The sequence below is a fragment of the Carassius auratus genome, chromosome 44 (assembly GCF_003368295.1).
Source record: "Carassius auratus strain Wakin chromosome 44, ASM336829v1, whole genome shotgun sequence".
NCBI classification, from domain to species: domain Eukaryota; kingdom Metazoa; phylum Chordata; class Actinopteri; order Cypriniformes; family Cyprinidae; genus Carassius; species Carassius auratus.
Window position 1 is genome coordinate 3,747,421 of NC_039286.1, and position 20,166 is coordinate 3,767,586.

At 38.1% G+C, this 20,166-nt stretch overlaps 1 protein-coding gene across 1 annotated transcript in view; it reads right to left on the reverse strand.

Annotated features, from left to right (window-relative positions):
- Positions 1-20,166, reverse strand: part of LOC113062164 (histone-lysine N-methyltransferase 2B-like) — a 34,854-nt gene that overhangs the window by 7,522 nt on the left and 7,166 nt on the right. Inside the window, 27 exon segments of the mRNA XM_026231795.1 lie at positions 858-1,013; positions 1,190-1,350; positions 2,654-2,732; positions 2,815-2,932; positions 3,031-3,189; positions 3,472-3,606; positions 3,689-3,771; positions 3,858-3,958; positions 4,228-4,304; positions 4,421-4,451; positions 4,453-4,529; positions 4,661-4,759; positions 4,868-5,055; positions 5,141-5,254; positions 5,902-6,019; positions 6,167-6,259; positions 6,427-6,573; positions 6,732-6,845; positions 8,059-8,169; positions 8,996-9,090; positions 9,228-9,467; positions 11,212-11,264; positions 11,428-11,638; positions 13,269-13,425; positions 13,505-13,612; positions 14,148-14,341; positions 14,619-16,058. Coding sequence (XP_026087580.1) covers positions 858-1,013; positions 1,190-1,350; positions 2,654-2,732; positions 2,815-2,932; positions 3,031-3,189; positions 3,472-3,606; positions 3,689-3,771; positions 3,858-3,958; positions 4,228-4,304; positions 4,421-4,451; positions 4,453-4,529; positions 4,661-4,759; positions 4,868-5,055; positions 5,141-5,254; positions 5,902-6,019; positions 6,167-6,259; positions 6,427-6,573; positions 6,732-6,845; positions 8,059-8,169; positions 8,996-9,090; positions 9,228-9,467; positions 11,212-11,264; positions 11,428-11,638; positions 13,269-13,425; positions 13,505-13,612; positions 14,148-14,341; positions 14,619-16,058 — 4,659 coding nt within the window.

The following is a 20,166-nucleotide window of genomic DNA, read 5'->3' on the forward strand; positions in this document are numbered from 1 at the left end:
GATGATACCAGCATTTACTCCTAGCATTCTGAGCGCTGTTGGAACAGATTCTTAAACACCTCTGATTGTTTTGTGAGCATGTGAACACAATGGCCGATCAGAGATGTTTGAGAACCCACACATATGCGCTCAAAATGCTAGCGGGAAATGCTGGCATCACATTTTTTTTACATTTCAGTACTGACTGGTACCGACAATAGGGCCAAGCAATTAATCTTGGTATCTTTAGATACTCAATATTCAATGAGTAGGATCGGATCAGGGGCACAAAAAACCTGACTGGGACATCCCTTACTTTTACATATTTTAATTACATTTAAACAATGACGGACACATACACAGGACACATAACATTTGGTAAACACAAAAGCTCTAACGTGCATATGTGATGCATAAGAACCAATGAGGTTCGTTTCAGTGTAATATATCCAACAAGCTTCTGTCATACGTCATGCACTATACATAATGTGCATGCGTGAGTGTATATATTTCAGAAATATAAGAAAATATATATATATATATACTCACGCATGCACATACATCGTGTGTGTGTGTGTGTGTGTGTGTGGGTGTGCGTGTGCGCGTTGGTATCAATTATTCTTTGGATGTAAATACAAGCAAAATCTGTTAATCATATAAAACTATCATGTCTCTTCACAAGATAGGGACATAATTCTCTCAGGTTTCACTGTGAACATCCTAATTTGTGTTTTGAAGATTTACCAAAGTCTTATGGGTTTGGAATGGGAAGAATAATTTAAATGTTTGGCTGAATGATCCCTCAAATCACATTTGGTATACTTTTATTTATTTGTTTGGGAAGTGAACAGAACTTCAAACTGATGCAAAGATCTAACCTGGGGAAGGTAGCGGTCTGGACATTCCTCCTGCTGGTCTCCTGCTGTGTGGATAGGCAGGAGTCTTACCTCCCGCCCCCAAGTCCTGTTTGGTCTCGGAGGGGGTGCTGGGGGGCAGCCCAGGTGAAAATGATTCGCTATCAGTGCCATCCTCATCTACAAGACAGAAATATGATTGGTCAGAATAAAAAAAAAAAAAAAAAAAAAAAAAACACTAATTACACAGATTCCACACCATACTGCCACAAAACTATATGGGGCTCTAACTTAAATATTTTTTTCTAATTCATGAATATAGACAGTTATATATTAACAACATTATATTTACACACCATTGTGAGCTTTTGGACTGTGTACAATTGTATGATTTTCTCCCTGATCCACCATGGTGCTAGGAGTTTTGAACCGTGTTGATGGTTGCACTTCTGTCACTTTACAAGTGTACCGGCATCTCCTGCGAGGGTCAGCAGTGCTCCAATACCATCTAGAACATCTGAAACCACATCAAATTATGTGAACAACTATGGCTCCTCATGATTCATTAATAAATAGGCAATAAAGTGTCATCTGAAACTGATACTAGTGTATTGTTAACAGTTCTGTGTATTGTTAACCGACCGAATTGCCTTGATACCATCGAGTATAGAAAAATGTCTTGTGGTTCAGCACCAGATTTCAACTCCTAAGGGGTTAATCAAGGAAAAACAGTAGGTAGACTGCACAGATCGAAAGGTGTTTGATATCAAAGTACAGCGATAGTGATTTGAAAGCTAAAAGAGCAGTCTGGTCTCTATAGCTCTCATGGTCCTTTGATGTCATCCACTGATCAGTCTGCGCAGGCAAAGTGTCAAGTCAAACAAACCTACTGGATTACACCGATGCCCAGAAACATTGCTCACACGTGAAGCTGTAGTGTGTAAGCATCCGGACTCCATAGATGTAACATTTATTCTAGTGTATTTTCATTTTAAAATGGCATTTCCACTGCATTTCAGAAAAGATCTCGGTCCACACTACATGACCAAAAACCACTACTAAGTGTTTGTAATAACATCTGATTGCAAACTAATGTGTGTTTTGCCCACATAATGTTGCTGAATTGCTATTTGTAATTTTTTATGTCAAGTTAATCGCTGCTAAGCATTTCTTGAGTAAACACCCTGTATTGTTATGAAAATAGGCAGAATCTTATGTAAATCACATACTTTCGTAATCATGTGTTTATTAGGTTCATGTTTCATCCATAGAAATGTTTTTCTGGGTTTCTTATGTACAGACCAGAACATGAAAGTGTAATGGACATTCATAATAAAGGAGAAAGGGCAGGTTATGAAAGTGTAATATAGGTGACATGAGCAGAGAATGAGTTTCCTTTGAGTCAGAACAGCGATTGCGGAAGAGAAAAAACAAGCAGACAGCCCCAGAACCTGCTAATGCTCATCAGTAAATCAGTGGAAAATGAATAGAAATGTTGATTCTGTCTAAGCTATGCATTTAAAAACAAAAGATGTGGAAACTTTGTCAAAATTAGTTGCACTGATTTGTGTTCGTTGCATTTTGTTATTTTATGCAGTGGCTCAGGAGATGAGTGTTTGATTATATAAAAATGTCAACAAGCTGAAAAAAGTTTTTTTTCTTGAGATAATGTGTAATGTAATCTTGTTACAACAGATTTCATAAAATTGGTATAAGAAAAAATATCATTCAGGAATCTGTATCAAAGTCAAGGACAAATTACAAAGTCAAGGACAAATTAATTGTCATATTCATATTACAATACAAATCATATTACTCACTGGTAACCAACTGGATACAATTTTCCAGAATTTGCAGACAGCTCTGTCAGAACACCAAGTTTTTGTACATGTAGAGACCCTGCATAGATACATAATAAAACATGTTAAACTCTTATTTTTAATGCAGCAACATAGAAAAAAAAAATCACCTGTATACTTACCAATCATCACATTTACAGACTCTGGCTCCAAGCCTGTTAGAAACTTCCTACGCAGACTGATTCCATCAAAATCCACGTAGACCCTTCTGAGAACTTCAAAACCACTGCTTTGTTCAATCTTCAAAAAGAAAAGCTTGAATATAATTCTTCACACTTCGATTTTCCAGTAACTGTAAAACGTTCAATATTAGTTTTCCTCTGAGCCTGCATGCATACCTTGTTGTTTATGAGGTCACGGTGTTTGTTACAGTAGACTTTCTTATCACACTGGAAGACACAGCTGCTGGCACGAGCACACATGAAGTGGTAGTTACTCTGACATGAGGTAAGGCAGCAGCCCACAGTTGCCCCCGTCTGGCTACAACGCTCACAGCGCTGGCAAAGAAAAAGGTAAGGTTAATAAATGTATATAACCAAAACAAATAATATTCCATTTATTAAAATTACAAATGGTATAAAGACTGCACAAAAAAACTATATAAAGCACTATAATATACCAACTACTAAGTATATCAACTACAAAATCATCTTGTTTTTCCAGGTTATTATGGCTATGAAAACCCTGAACTGGGCTTAAAATCTTTAATTTTTATTTCTTTTTACACTTTTGTTTAGTTTCTGTCTAAATGACAGTATTCTATATCAGGTCAAACTTACCATGAAGCGCCCCCTGGCGACGGCACTGTGGACATGCAGCAAAGCTCCTTTGACATCCTGCACCTCCGCTGACCACATGCAGCAGTTCACATGAGCCCATTCGTTCTGTCCAATATACAGCAGCCTACCAGCATCCTACAAAACACGACAACACAACTCAGCTGAGCCAATCATGAGACTCATCTCTGAACTTAAAAATGGTCAAGGCTTCACCTACATTCGGTTCGGCGTCTCCATGTTTCTGGCAGAGGGAGCACTGTCTTTCATCCGAGAAAGATTGAGAGTTCACATTCTGCAGATCTGTAATTCATGGGGGAAATTTCTTTTTATAAAAGACACAAAAAAGAGGAGAGCATGAGCCATAAAGATAAAAACAATGTGTTTACCTTGAGATTTCGATTGAGGGTTTTCTGGATCCTGCTCTTTGAGCCACTGTGCATAACTGTGTTCATCGCTGGGGGGAATTATAGCCTCGGGGAGCATACCGCTATGAAATAAAAGAGGCAAGATGGACCTTAACTTAAAAACATCACAAACACAAAAGCCTGAATGCATGCAAGTAAATCCCCAGGTAAATTTGCTCAACTGCCTTAAACTCTGATTGTTGTAAAATACATTTTTTTTTATTTTAACAATCTGAAGGATGACTCAATGTTATTTTCTATGGTAACTCACCGTCTACAAAGTCAAAGTTTATGTTGTGTTTAATCACAGAAAACATTACTGCTTTAAAAATAAGAAACGTTAGGTTCATACCTTGGAAATTCTTGCATATGAGAGTTCCAAGTTTTGGGGTCCTGACTGTTGAACCAGCTAAATACTTGATCTATTAGCTGCAAAGAAAAAACAAAATTATTTAAAAGCAGCCAAGTTGAACTACAGCCTGAAAACATCACTCAAACAATATGCATTGCATTAAAATGCTCAATAACTAGGAGAAACACGTTACCTTTATATAATACAATTTGGCTTGGCCGGTTGGGCCTTTGCTCCTCTAGATGTTCTTCTTTTCTCAGCCTTTCCACCATCACTGCCACCACATCTTCATGAAATGCTTTCTGAAAGAACAGAGTAAACTGCATTTAGTTACTGTATTATACACATTTTATTGTAATGTGGTAATGTTAGTTTCCATTGAATCCTTCTGTATTGTTATGTTGTCATAACTAACATTTATAAGAGATCTCACCAGTGAAGTGTACAGGCCATTCTCCAGCTTCTTCTCTACAGGATGTAGACAACAGCTTGACCGTTCCTTTACAACCTCAAAATCTGGACAAACCTCACACTGTAGAGGCACACATATAAAGCACATTCGTTTCACCAAATTGCTAGAGGAGTGTGAACAGACAAATTGTTTAAACTAAATCTTCAGTAAATAGACTGAACACTTCACCTGTGCACACATGAAGAGGTGGCAGATGGTCGGAGAGCTCTTCAATCCATTCATGATTTTCTCCAGACCGTTCCTCAAAACTTCCTGAACAACATCCTGCCAACCGCTGCGGAATCTCTTACTGCAGGGAGCACAGGAGAACACCAGACTTTCCCCCCGCAGACGACACAGGATCTCATACAAATCATCTGAAAAAGTAAAGGGCAGGAAGGAAATACAAGACAAAGTACTATGCGAGGGATCATTGAGGCACTGTAAATGGACACATCCTACCTGTGAGCCCCTCACATTTGGGGTGGACCCAGTGGGCACATCGGGCACACTGCATCATGCTGCTGTCAAACTCATGTTCTTCGAAGCACTTCAGACACACAGTGCAAAAGTTCCCTGAGAAAACACACACACAGCAGATTACAACAATGTATTACAAAAGTAGATAACTAAACGATATAAAACAACAAAAATTACAAAAGTGATTTTTTATTATTTGATTTGATTAAATAAATCTAAAACTAAATCTGGTCTGACTTCTTTGAACTTTTTTCATAAGAAACAACTGAAAAGTAAAGAGTCCTAGAGGAGTTCAAGACATCACAGTCCAATATATACATGTAATTGATGAAATTATTTAATTAATATTGGGAAAAAATGACATTGCGATATTTAATTTTTCTGATTTACATTATTTTAAATGATTTAAACATCGACACCATCGTGCCAATTGATTAATATGCGCGAGGGAGAGAGAGCAAGAAAGCGTTGTTTGAAGCACTCTCTCGCTCGCGCACTCTCTCCCTCTCTCTCCCTCCCTCTCTCTCGCTCGCTCGCTCTGAATCACATTCGTCAAGGGCCGGGGAGCAGCTGGCCCGTACAGTTAATGAATAAGGGATCAACTACGACAGCGTACATCGAACATCCTGCGATGTGACTATCATGGATTCGTAAATCACGATATAGATGGTTAAACGACACATCGTGCAGCCCTAATTAATATAATTTAAAAACAACCTGACAAGATGTTTGCATTGTCAAACCTTTGCTATGGAATTTGCTACAGTCAGGGCAGAGGTCCAGCTCATGGTTCCAGGATATATCTGAGGAATTCCCCGGAGTCACACCACAGCTCTTACACCTAATACACAGCATACATATCTACAAAGAAACAAAGCAAAATTTATTTACAGGCCAATAATATACAAAAACTATAAAAACATAACTCACTTTACAAATAATTCAAATGTAAAAATCAAAATGATAATTTTAGGACATCTGGCAGCCTGTGGCAGGGAGGTAACTTACCCATGAAGTGTTCATTTTGACAGGTTTGGGATATCTGGGTCCCAAACAGGATGGATGGTAGCAGTACATGCATCTCTTGCACTGCAAAACTGGCTAAATGAGGAAAGAACAGAACATCCCTGTTGTCAAATTTATACACCTGCATGGCTCTTTCAATTTATATTTAAAATATATTTCTCTTCTGCAAAGTAAAACTGTAAGTCTGCTTCCATAATAATTCTGTATTAGTACAAAATAAAAAAAATAAAAAAGTAAAGTACCTTTGCTTGCTTGCTTTTGCGGCCACAAACATGGCAGAACTTGCAGCGTCTGCAGCACCAGTTCTCCTTGTTCTCCTCCTTAGGACGGTCGTCCGGTGGCAGGCAGAAAAGATGAAAAGGCTCACAGCACATCTGACAGTAGATCATCTGGGGAAGAGAACAATTAAATAGGGATCAACTTCTCTTCTCCAGCAAATAATAAAAATTGGTGTGACCACTGAAATGCTGTAGTACTGTGTTTCGTCAGCAGTAGTATGGATGATGATTCAATGGTATTGAGTGATGTAATGACAGCTGGATCTTACATCATGCTGGCCTTTGCTGGCGCAGAGCAGACACACAAATTGGGGCATGATGGGAACTGAAGTGAGAATACTCAATCCTCCCATCAACCACACGTTTTGGATGTGACAGTCTTCCTGCATAAAGTAACAAAAAATGTTTAAAATAAAGAGAACAAAGAAAGTTTGAGTTATGAATACATTTTGACATCTAATTTTTTTTATTTTATTCATGATTTCACGATTCAATTTCTCAAAAATGTTTTCTAAACAAAATTAGATACAGGACAAATTATAAATGAAAAATTAGAGTCAACCACTGCATTTGATTCACAATCCAAACAAACATACTGCATACAGGCAGCATGAGCAGTTTTTAAAATCTAAATTAAATTGAATAATTTGACATTTTAAAACAACAAAAAAAGAATGCTCTGACTATACTACATAAAACATCTGCACAAAACAAAGAGCAGAAGCTCTGAATGAGACGCAGATTCACTCTCTATCAGCAGGTGGCGCTTGTGGAACAGCAGCAATACTGTGTTTCCTTAGTTACCACTGTAAACAAGCAGCGAAGCGCTTATGAACGCTGCTTCAATATGAAATATACAGAGATGAGTTGAAGAGAAAATATCTAAACATTTCTAAAGACCTCACATCAGACATACATTCATATAAACTCCAACCCCCAAATATATCACTGATTTGAATCGTCACTTATTTATATTGATTTTCAACCAGCTCACCGGTGACCAATTACATCGCTAAAAAATTGTAAATTGAAAAAAAGGAGCATCAAGAAATTGTCACTGAATTTTATCACCGCAATATATATACACATTAGGGATGCAGAATTTATCGGCCGAAAAATGGCATTTTCAGTTATTAGTCTGAAAGACAAAAAAGGACGAAAATATATGCCATGCCACCCAGCAGTGTTCAGTTTCCCATAGCCATCGTCACTGTACAGTGTGATGATGCTTGGCTCAATATTCTATTTCATATATGTGCGTTCCGTCGAGTTGCTCACAGCCCATGCGAACACTCATGTATCTATATATCTTATATATCTCATTCTGTTGATTAGAACTGAATAACTACAATATATTATTCTTGCTAACACTTAAATACTTATCCTGGATTTTAAATGTAATATTATTATACAATATTACTGTTTTAACCAAATTTATCATCAATTAAATTAAAATTATTAAAATAAATAATGTATATATTAATTCTAATTTTATTGTGCATGTCTTGGATGAATAACCTATATTCGTAATTTATATTCAACTAAAACACCCAAAAGAATTGAGCTTCAGTTTTTATAGAAAATCTCAGCTCTAACCTTGAAGTCCACACGAATCTTGTTCATCGTCCCTTGTGACAGCTTGCCCCTCTGAGTGCAGCCATTAATCAGTTGAGTCAGGACACTGGATGGCGTGTGCTCCCCCGAACTCTGAGAATGAGTAAGAGAGGAGCGATGAGTAAAAGCTTGCTCCTCTTCCACTTTACACATCCCTTTCTGTGAGGTTGTGGAGTCGGATTCAGTAAGCGGGAGTATTAAACCCAAAATGGCCGCTTGCACAACACTGGCTGCACAACTGCAGCCTGTGCCCAGGCTTGAGGAAGGGACTTCCTGTGGGGGTGAAGGGATGGTGTTTGGTGCTGAAGTGTCCGATGACGACTCAAGTGGCTCCTCTGTAAATGTCAGAAAACACCAAGAGAATTGGGGAAATATGGAGGGGCCCAGCCTTATAGTGGGACCAAAAAACAAGAAGGATAAAGAATGAACAAAAAGTGGGCAAGAGGAGGACGGCCACCCAACAGAACATGAGAAGAAATGAGAAGACAGACAGCAGAGGGAAGCACTTCCATCACCATCAGAACTGAAAAGTCAATGAAAGAAAAATTACTTGATGCCAGAAACTTTATGTAACTGATGTGGGGGGGGGGTCTTTTAAGCTTCTGCACCAGTCAAATAAAAGCTAGATGTGCCACTATAAAAGGTAATTATAGATTATTTAAACCTTTGAAAAATAAGAAATTAAAAAAGCCAGTCCTGTCATTTTCAAGTAATGTAAAAAGTACTGTATTTTTGGACAACTTGTGATGCCCAACAAACAACCACAGCAAACCTGGAGCTTAAAACATTTTTTGATTAGAATGAAGACTTTTTTTCTCCAAACTCAAGCATTCCTCGAGCAAAATATATCTTATAGGTTGATTAACTATCAGACATTTGTCCATTTTGAGATCAATAAAATCAAGACAAGTTACCATACCTTATCATTTCTGCGTTGGGCCCAAAATGCTCTGTAAAGCCCTTGCCGTTTCTGCTTTGTTGCCTCTTCTGGAGCAGTTACAGAAGCAGACATTTCTGGAAAGTAGTAGGTTTGAAATAGAATAGGTTGGAGACACTGGTTTTACATGATCAAGTCAACTTATCTCAAATCCAAAGGCAAACAAAGAGCTGTCCCGTGAAAATATAATTTGAAGTGTTGACAAAACTCATACCACTGGATTGAGTCTTTTGGGTCGCACTGGCCTTTGTCTTTTCAGAGCTGACACTCTCTGTGTCAGAGGAGTCATACCCCAGCAGTTTTCTGTAGGACTGAGGAGTGACTTGTCGCCTGGGCTGCCTCCTAGTGGGACTGAACTGGGCCCGTCCTCCATCATCTCCCCCTTCGTCCTCATTTTCTTCTTTGCTGCTGTTCATGCCAGCGGCCGCTGATGGCCGGCGCCGCTTCATCTGGACTGCGTCAAAGAGAGGCGGTCAAACAAAATGATCAAATCTGCATGCATAATCAAAAGGCAAGAACTTTAATGCAAACTTTGTCTTCTTATGTTGCTGGGTACCAGGATTTTTAAATACATATACATACATATACATATATATATACATATATATAGATAGATAGTGAGGAATTTTTTTATTTCATTCCCTGCCCACATGAAGGGTCTGTAATTGTCATGGTAGTTTTATTTTAACATATAGAGACAGAATACAAACCAAACAATCCAGAAAAAAAACACATTATATAAAGTTTAGAAATTGATTTGCATTTTAGTGAGTGAAATAAGTATTTGATCCCCAAGCAAAACATGACTTGGGCTAGTACTTTTTATATATTTTAGATCATTGTCATGCTGGAAGACCCATCCATGACCCATCTTTAGTGTTCTGGCTGAGGAAAGGAGGTTCTCGTCCAAGATTTTAGAGTACATGGCCCAGTTCATTTGCCCCATAATGTGGTGAAGTTGTCCTGTACCCTTAGCAGAAAAACAGCCCTAAAGCATAATGTTTCCACCTCATAGTCAGCATTACTCTCCCTCCTAAAAACACGGCAAGTTGAGTTAATGCCAAAGGGCTCAATTTTGGTCTCATCTGACCACAGCACATTCAGAGAAGGCTTGCAAGTAACCAAGCCTTCTCTGAACCATTTAGATATTCTTTGGCAATCTTTAAACGAGCCTGTACATGTGCCTTCTTGAACAGGGGGACCTTGCGCGCACTACAGGATTTCAGTCCATTGCGGCGTAGTGTGTTACCGATGGCTGGCTTGGTGATTGTGGTCTCAACTGCCTTTAGATCATTAACAAGCTCCTCCCGTGTGGTTCTGGGCTGATCCCTCACCTTTCTCATCATCCTTACCCCATGAGGCAAGATATTGTACGGCGCTCCAAACCGAGGCTGATTGAAGGTGGTTTTCTTTAATTTCCGATTAAATCACAACAATGGCTGTCTCCTTCTCTCCAAGCTTCTTGCTGTTGGTCTTGTAGCCCATTCCAGCCTTGTGCAGATCTACAAACCTGTCTCTGACATCCTTTGACAGCTCTTTGGTCTTGCCCATGGTGGTGGGAGAGGTTGGAATAGAAGATACAGATTGTGTGGACAGGTGTCTTATACACCTGATGAGCTGACATTAGGAGTAACTTCTTAAAGTGGCAGGACTAAGTGGCACATTGCCAGCAGAAATATGGCCCTGCAGCCCAAGACTGGCTGCCCTCTGAAGCTAAGCATGGATGAGCCGGGTCAGTACCTGGATGGTAGACTCCTGGGAAAACTAGGTTATTGCTGGAAGAAGTGCTCACCCTGTGGTCTGTGTGGGTCTTTATGCCCCAGTACAATGACGGGGACACTATACTTCAGATGAGACGTTAAACCGAGTTCCTGACTCTCTGTGGTCATTAAAAACCTCAGGATGTCTTTCGAAAAGAATAGACGTGTGATTTTTTTGAACAATATACAGTCTCTATACATTAAAATAAAACTACCATACAAAATTACAGTCCCTTTATTTCTTTGTAAGTGGGAAAACTTACAAAATCAGCAGGGGATCGAATATTTTATCCACTTTATGTATGTATGTATGTATGTATGTATGTGTGTAAATATATACACACACACATTTATTTTTTCACATTTTGCAAGTAGCAACTGAGAGGTTAATGATGAACTGTTAAAAACAATGTAATTCTAAATAGGCAAGTAGAGTACCTTTATTAAATCGTCTCATTTTGTTCCGCTCGATCAGCAAACACTTCTTTAGGCTGTTAAAACAATTTGAAAAACAAGTCCACAAATCGGAAAACACTTATCAAATACAGAAAACACTTTTTTCAAAAAGAGAAAAAAAAGTCATGTATGATGTGGCTGGGAACGGAAGGGTTACTCCATTGGCTATCATGCAATTAACACTATTTGCTCACTTACACACAGCTCTGTCGTTTCTTGTTGGGTCCTCCAAATTTGGGCTTGTCCAGACAGAAAACACACCTCCCGCAGTCCTCCATCCGACTGCAGCCCTTGCAGCGCATGCAGCGTTGTAGCCGACAGCCAAAAGATGTGCTTTCGTACCTGCGTCTAAATGTCGGCTTCGGCTCAACAGAATCTTCACTCTCAGCTTCTGAGTGAGATGCAACATCTTGAAGAGCCAAAAAGGACAGGTGGAAGAGGGAGACAGAGGCAAAAGAAAGCATCTAACATAAGTATAAGAGCATTTAGGGGATGTCAATGTTTGGGAAGAAATAATGTGAACACTGCCTTCTGAGAAAATTACTAAGATAAAATACCACAAATTGGCATTTCACAAATATTAGACACATTGCAATGATCGTGCACTTTAAATTGTAATCACATGTAATAACTTTACAATTAAGGGAAAAATTAATAGCTTAAAATGTGGATTTTTGTGTATTTTGTGAGCTCTTCAAACAACCTCAAGCAATCTTGTGGTGTTCTGAATACAATCCACAATGCAGTTTGCATGTGTTGTAAATTATGAATGCAACACGCTCAAGGATAATTTTATTTTCACATTTACTCAATTACAAAACCTTTGTACATTACATGTTAGCACATCCAAAAAGGATGAGAACATTTCTGCTACACAAAATATCAAGTTTAAGTTAAGAGTTTAATGCAGAATTACAGTATTATTGCATGTAACTATACTAGATTAAATTAATAATAATATTAATAATACTAAACATACTATGCAGGTGGGCAATAATAATGAAAATGCAATAATGGAAAGTGGTTTTAGGAATTGTACATTAAGTAAAAAATTATTATTTTTAGATTTTATAATATTTATTAGTTCTGGGTTTTGACAAATTTCACAATTCGAATGGATTCTGATTTACAAGCTTGCGATTCGATTTCCAATTTGATTCAATATGAATTAATTTTCAGCATCATTACTCCGGTCTTCAGTGTCACATGATCCTTCAGAAACCATTCTAATATGCTGATTTATTATCAGTGCTGGAAACTGTTGTGATACTTAATATTTTTTTGGAACCTGTGATAGTTTTTTCAGGATTTATTGATGAATAAAAAGTTTAAAAGAAGAGAATTTATTTAAAATAGAAAACTTTTCTAACAATATTCACTACAGTTCAAAAGTTTGGGGTTAGTAAATTTGTATTATTTCTTTTTTTTTAGATAAATTATTCAGCAAGGATGTGTTAAATTCATAAGAAGTGATAGCAAAGATTTATATTGTTAGTAAATATTTAGGATTTTGAATAAAAGCTGTTCTTTTTAACTTTTTATTCAGCAAAGAATCCTGAAAAAATTTATAGCAGTATAGCCATTTCCAAAAAAATATATTTGCCAATGTTCCCTTCCTTAACTGAAAACAGCCTAGACTAATCAATTCTTCCGATTTAAAAATTGTTTCGCAAAAATGAGAATAGATTAAAATCGAGAAATCTTTATTTTTTAACCCAGCACTAATATTTATCTACAACATTTATTATAAATATTTATAATAGAATATCTGTATTTACAACACTTGCATTTAACTGTTATATTTATCATTATATTTTATAAAAATCATTCTACCCTGTATACAATTTGTTTACAAAGCCTTAAAGGAATTCATACATTTTATGCCCTCGTAAACAAATTACTTGAACATATATTACAATTGCACTGTATCTAACATAAACAAAACATACAATTTCCAGGTCAAAAGAACCCAGATGTCTCCACGAGCAACTGTCACTTATAATGGATGCGGACAGAATGAGGAAAGGAGAGGTGTGTACCCTCTTCGGCAGGTGAAAGAGTGATCCCCTCTCTCTCATGCAGAGGAAGGGCGCTGAGCCTTGGAATGTCGTCGGGAACCATGGCGCGTGGTTTCCCCAGTGCCACTGCTGCTGCTCGACACACATGCTTTATACGCGGACCACCAATCAATTGCTCCTATGGAGTTAAAAGGGCATAAAGGTAACACCCGATCCAACAAAAAAGCTGCAGAGCAATATTTTATATTCGAGCATACCTGTGGAGCACCCTCTAGGTTAGCTGGTACTGCTCTCTTCCCTCTCTTTCTGCCTCTCTGCATGACTGCTGCTGATCCGTCTCTTACGCTCACAGAGCCAGACAGAAGCTGCAGAGCATAAACAATCATTATACAGAGCACTGAGCATTCACTAAGATATTATTTCCTATACAGTATGTTAATCAAAATCCAATTTAGAAGGGAAAAAAAAACATTCTTAAAATGACACCAAAAAAAAGTTTGGGGTCAACAAGATTTTTTTGTTTTTGTTTTAGGGGAGTAAGATTTTTAAAAAAGTCTCTCATGCTCACCAAGGCTGTATTTCTTTGATCAACAACAAAAAAAATTGTAAAGATGACTTTTTACAATAATATTGTAAAGTATTATTACAACGTAAACATTTTCTATCTGTATATATTTTTCCCTGTGATGATAATTTGATTGTTGAATTTTCAGCATAATTACTCCAGTCCTCAGTGTCACATGATCCTTCGGAAATCATTTTAATATGTTGATCATTTTTTATTATTATCAATGCTGAAAGAAGAAGCGGAGCTAAAAGATAAAATAAATCTTTTGTAACAATGTAAATGTTTATACTGTCAATTAATCATTTGTATGAATGCAACAAAGCATTTCTGACCTTATTCTGAGCCGATTTTAGCTGTTTCTGCTGGTCAATCTTAATCAGTTGGACTCTGGCTCTCTTCAGCAGGTGGAACATCCTCTTATTGGCCCCAGAAATACTCATCCTTAGGGTGTTTCCACCTTGCTCCACCATCATCTTGGCATTTTGTGCAGTCATTTCAGTGGTGCCTTCAAGGTTGGTAGTCTCTACTGAAGGAAAAAATTAACCTCAGGATTAGGAGGAGAAAAGAATAGAACAGACCAAAACACTTATGAGCAATTTGTTGTTGTTGTATAAAGTGGATTTCATCTTTAATCTTGTTATATTATGGTGTTTTCACTTGTATGCTTGTAAATTACTTTTTTTTATACTGTGAAGCACTTTGAGCTGCATTCCTTGTATAAAATGTGGTATACAAGTAAGATTAAGTATTATTATTATAATTATTTGTGGCTTATATTCAAAAATTACAATAAAAAACCCTACCGTTCCCTTCAGCAAGACCTTCCGCCAAAGATGAAAGTGGCGTCTGATCTGAAAGTTCCCCAACATGAATGGCTACTTTTGGTACCACCCCTGGAGAATACATGTCCTGCAATTTGAGATCAGACTTTCTTCTTTCCTCATCATGGGTCTCTCCCTCAGCACAGACCTCTGTTAGCTTGGAGCTTGCACTAGCAATTCGCTGCATCCTTCGTTTTGCCAGGCATGCTGTAAGCTTCTTCAACTTCCAGTATACCTTAGAGTGGTCCGTGGATTGGCCGAGTCCCCCACCCCTCCCACGAGGACCACCAGAGAGCCTTGAGGAACTCAAAATGGGTTTGACGCCCTGAGATTGCACCTTTTCCGAAACACATTTTTCCTCATCGTTTAGGATCAGCGTTTCCTGTGCGGTCTTCAGCTTGTTTCCAGAATCATATCTTTGCAGCTCAACACTCGGTTTACCGAGAACCATTGGGATTTCATTAAGAGCTTGTTTCTTTGGGGACCCTCGGTCTGGGAGCGCAGACATGCGCTCATCATCCATGAACCTCTTAGGGACCTTGATGACCCGAGAAGATCGAGCACTAACAACTGGTCTGGTTGAGTGTTTAGGCTGTTTAGCTTGGCCTCCAGAGCTGGATCGCTTAATCTCTCCAAGTGTCTGTTCCTGTCCTTCCAACAGTTGGAGCGCATGTGTAGAGTCTTTCTTTAGAGCAAGCCGCTGTCTCTTTCTTCGCATGCTAGGGGCCTGTCCTTGACTGTCAGGTAATTTGTGGCGCACCTCGTGTTGCAGTAACCTTCGTTGCCTTACAACAGGCTTCTTTTGGGAAGAACTGTTACTAAAGGACACTCCTGCATCTCCACCAAGAGAATTAAGAGGATGCTCATTTGCGTCTGACTTTCTGCCCCTTCTCTGTTTGGCCATTGGTTTTGAAGATACAGCACGTGCCTGATCACTACCAATCATTCCCTCGGTCTTGTTCCTGTGGGTCTTAGCATTTTCTGCTGAAGCTCTTTGGTCTTTAACTCTGGAAGCTCGCTCTTTACCTTTAACCAGTGTTAAAGTCCACACTAATTTTCCCTGCTTTGTCCGTCTGTCTACTGCACTGGAACTGCACTTCTTCTTCTTTCTAGTGATTTCCGCCTCTCCAAAAGCCCCATCCACATTTACATCATTTTCTGTCTTTGAGGAGACACATGTTCCCTCTCTCTGGTTCCTGAGTACTCTGCCATTTCTCTTACTTGAGCTGCCATGTTTCAATTGTCCACCTTTATCCACAGATGGCTTTTGTACCCGTTCAATTTCTTTTTTGGTCACTTTTTTGGCTGCCATTTTAACAACCATTTTGGGCATTGCAGATTTTTGGTCAGTTATGGAAAATCTTTTGCCTTTCACCAGGTTCACCAGCTTCACCTGTGAGGATGCCAGTTTAAGGAGACTGCCTTTAGAAAAGAGATTGACAAAAAATTTATTAAAACATGTTATTTTTAATAAACACAATAAACCTAAAAATACAAGCAAGAGAGTGTCAATGTGATTAATCATGGCTAGGCCTTCAAAAAAATAAAATAATCTTAATTATATTATAAAACTGCTAAAAACAGAATTAAGGCATAACAACACTATGTATGAAAGGATTAATTTTCATTCTAAGATCTGCTTAAGATTTAACAGTGTTATTACATTGATTTAACATTTAATGGTGTCATCTAAACTATAACTGTTACGGTTACTAAAGATACATTAGGTGTAGGTACTCTTAATGTATAAAATATGCATAAATTAATGCACAATTATATAGCCGATTAGCCACTAAACTTCCAACGATGACCAATAAATTAAGAAAAACACAAATATCAGAAAAAACTGACATTTTGCACAATAAAATAGGGATGATTGTCTAGGATTGTAAAATCGAAAATCAATTCCAATTTGGAATCAGATACTTAAGGTCAGGAATTGAATACTTGTCAAATTAAAATTTTGATTTCGGCTATCGATTCTAGCCCAGAATGAAAATTCTGGTCTGAAACCTGAAACACACAGGGCTCCAAACAAAAAAATTGAGTAAGGAGCCATTGGCTCCTACAAGAAAAAAAACTTTCTTTTTTTCACATTCTTTTTCCAGGTGCCACAGAAAAAAACGTTTTTTATTTATTTTATTATATTTTTTTCCCTTTACATTTAACATTTCAATCATAATGTTGTGTTTAGGTTTCATCTTTTCTAGAATTTATCAGCATTTTATTCCATCTTGTAGATGACCTGAACTAAAGTTCACTTTGAAATATACAAAGAATATACAAAGAATTGTTCATTATCCAGGGCTCCAAACAAAAAAATCGAGTAAGGAGCCATTGGCTCCTATAAGAAAAAAACTTAGGTGCCAAATTATTTTTTTTAGGTGCCACAGAATAAACATGTTTTATCTGTTTTATTTAAATTATTTATTTTACATTTTAACTTTTTAATCATACTGATGTGTTCATGTCTCATCTTTTGTTGACTTTATCAGCATTTTAATCCATCTTGTAGATGACCTGGGAATGAAGGTTCACTTAAAGTGGGAGCTAAATGTCTTTTCCAACTTTAAATATACAGTCATGCGTTGTTTATTACACAAAATCTGTACCAATATCATGGACCATAAGCATCACTTGGCCCCTGAGTATAGTTTGGGGTCCTCCTCAATGCATCCTGTAAATGTTGTCATGCTCTCTTAAAGGGGGGGTGAAATGCTCGTTTTCACTCAATATCCTGTTAATCTTGAGTACCTACAGAGTAGTACTGCATCCTTCATAACTCCAAAAAGTCTTTAGTTTTATTATATTCATAAGAGAAAGATAGTCTGTACCGATTTTTCCCGGAAAAACACGACCGACTGGAGGAGTGACGTGTGGGCGGAGCTAAAGAATCACGAGCGCGAGTAGGCTTTTGTGTTGAGAGCATGTGGAAACTGTGACATAACCTTGAGGAAAAAAACATCATCCAAAACAAACCATGGCTATCAGTCAGATTCAGCCGTTTATTTATGATCCAGAATCAGATCCAGAGGCTGAAACTGAATGAGAGCAGCAGCAGCAACGACTCGCTCCGAGCGGGGCTCGAACCCGGGTCTCCGGCAGGGGAGGCGGATGCACTAACAAGGAGGCAGAGATATTTGAAGCAGTTTTACTCACCACCTGCGGTTCCAACACACGATCGTGGCCCTTTTTCGTTGGGATTGCATCATCCTTAAGAAATAAACGATACGCAAATCCGTTGTCAAACTGGGCCTTGTTTGTAAAACAAGCATCTTCGAAATGCAGGGAACAAACAAAAACACTTGCACAACTCCGTTGATGCTCTGTAAAAATAAACTCCATCCACTGGTCCCTTAATGCTGTTTTTTTTGGTAATCTGTGCAGGGTTGTCTTGCCCAGGTAACCAAAAATACACTTCTTTTGTGACATTTCGCGACGCTCTCGCTCTGATCAGTGAATGTGTTTTGTGCTCTCAGTGCTCTGCGATACGGGAGCGCGCGCTCTTCCGGCAGAAGTGCCCTCAGCACCCATATAAGGAAATTCCGCTCCATCTAACGTCACACAGAGCCATACTCGAAAAAAACTTTCCGAAACTTGTGACAAACCGGAAGGAGTATTTTTGGAACAGAAATACTCCTTCAAACGTACAACTTAATTTTATAAACTTTGTCCATGTTTAGCATGGGAATCCAACTCTTTAACAGTGTAAAAAACTCAGTATGCATGAAATAGCATTTCACCCCCCCTTTAGAAATAAAGGTGCTTCATGATACCATAGAAGAACCTTTTTTTTTTCTGTCTAAATGGTTTCATAAAGAACCTTTAACATTTGAAGACAATAACAGATTATGAAAAGGTCATAAAAAGATTGTTCTTCAAAGAGCCTTTGACTGAATGGTTCTTTGTGGAACCAAAATTGTTCTGTGAAGAACCTGTTAAGCTCCTTTATTTTTAAGAGTGCATGTATTTCACATTTTCAGTCTGTTTTTCTTAATTAGTGAAATTAAATTTTATAGGAGGAGTTGAATCATGTTGACAACAGGTTAAGTAAAAATATTAAAATTCAATAGCTCATAAATATTGCAAAATGCTCCTCTTTATAGTTATTTTTCTAGCTGACTGATGAGCTTATGGTTACTGAGGTTAATATTGCGTTGCAATGTTTACAAGCTTTACACGTTTTCCGCAGTTTGAAAGTGTTGTACTGTATAATCTCTTATAAAATAGGCAACCTTTTGATGTTAATTCATGTTCATTATGTACTCTAGTAGTAAAGAGCAAGGTATAATAGGTTCACGTGCTGCTTGAACTGAGGCACTACTAACGTTCACATGACGCATCTTTTGCGCGCCCAAGTTCGTTATTTCAAATGTAGGCGTGCGGTATGCGTGCGTGCTTATAATGGAAGCGACGCGCTCGTTTTTTCCAGGCGTGCCCGCTCCGCATCGAGTTAAACATCTCAACTTTTCAGAATCCCGCAAGCGCACCGCAGATCATGGTTGCTTAGCAACGGCAGACGCCTCAGGAGCGCAAGAGCTTTCTGAGAAAAATCAGAAAGCAGCAAGCCTAGCGATTTCCACACGTTTTTAGGCGCGATATGTGAACGGCCTCTTAAAGAGCACCAAAAAACTGTATTTATTGTTTGAATTTTGTTATGATTTTGGAATAATTTTAAAGCTGATACTTTGTAAATTAAAAAGTAACAAAGCACAAAGCTTTTTGCGATTAAAGGACGGCAAGTGCACTTCAAATAATGAAGTTCATGCATTAACAGAACACAGCATGGACTAAGATCTTGTTAAGAAGAAGCCTTATGATTATAAACGAGAACTGTTAACAATATTGCCAATATCCACACAGATGACAGCTTTACCTGTTGTAGTTTGTTCAAGTTATGAACGAAATAGATGCTGTTTTTCTGCACTTTCTCTTCAAGTCTCCATCATTTCTCTCTCTCGCGCGTTTATCAGGTGTGTGTCAGCGCTGCTGCGCGGCAGATGAGGACTGTTTAAAACTCTAAAACTTCGATGCGCATTCTCTCAATGCGCGAACATAACAAAAGATGTGAATGCAAAACAATCAGGAAAAAAGTTTTAAAATTTTTTAAGAGATAACGTAAATACATATGCCTAGTCGCCAGTGGCGACCTCAGCAAAAACTTCACTTGCATTTTAATATTTATGGTCGCAAATGCGACCGTTTTAGTCGCAGTTTGGAGCCCTGTTATCTGTACCAATATTATGGACCATAAGCATTAGGGGTGGTGAAAAAAATCGATTATTGATTAATCGCGAGTATGTTATGGACGAGTATGAATCGATTATTAAATTTTCAAAAATCGATTTTTTTTTTTTTTTTTGCATTATTTTATTTTGTAAAAAAAAAATATACCGGGAGTTGAACGTCACGAACGCGCCCAGTTCCAGTTAGCAAGCAGCCAGAACAGGTGTGTAAAATGGAAAAACCAGGAGCGAGCAACCAACCGAACCACCCAGCTCCATCTGGGCTCAAAGCAAGCGTGTGGATT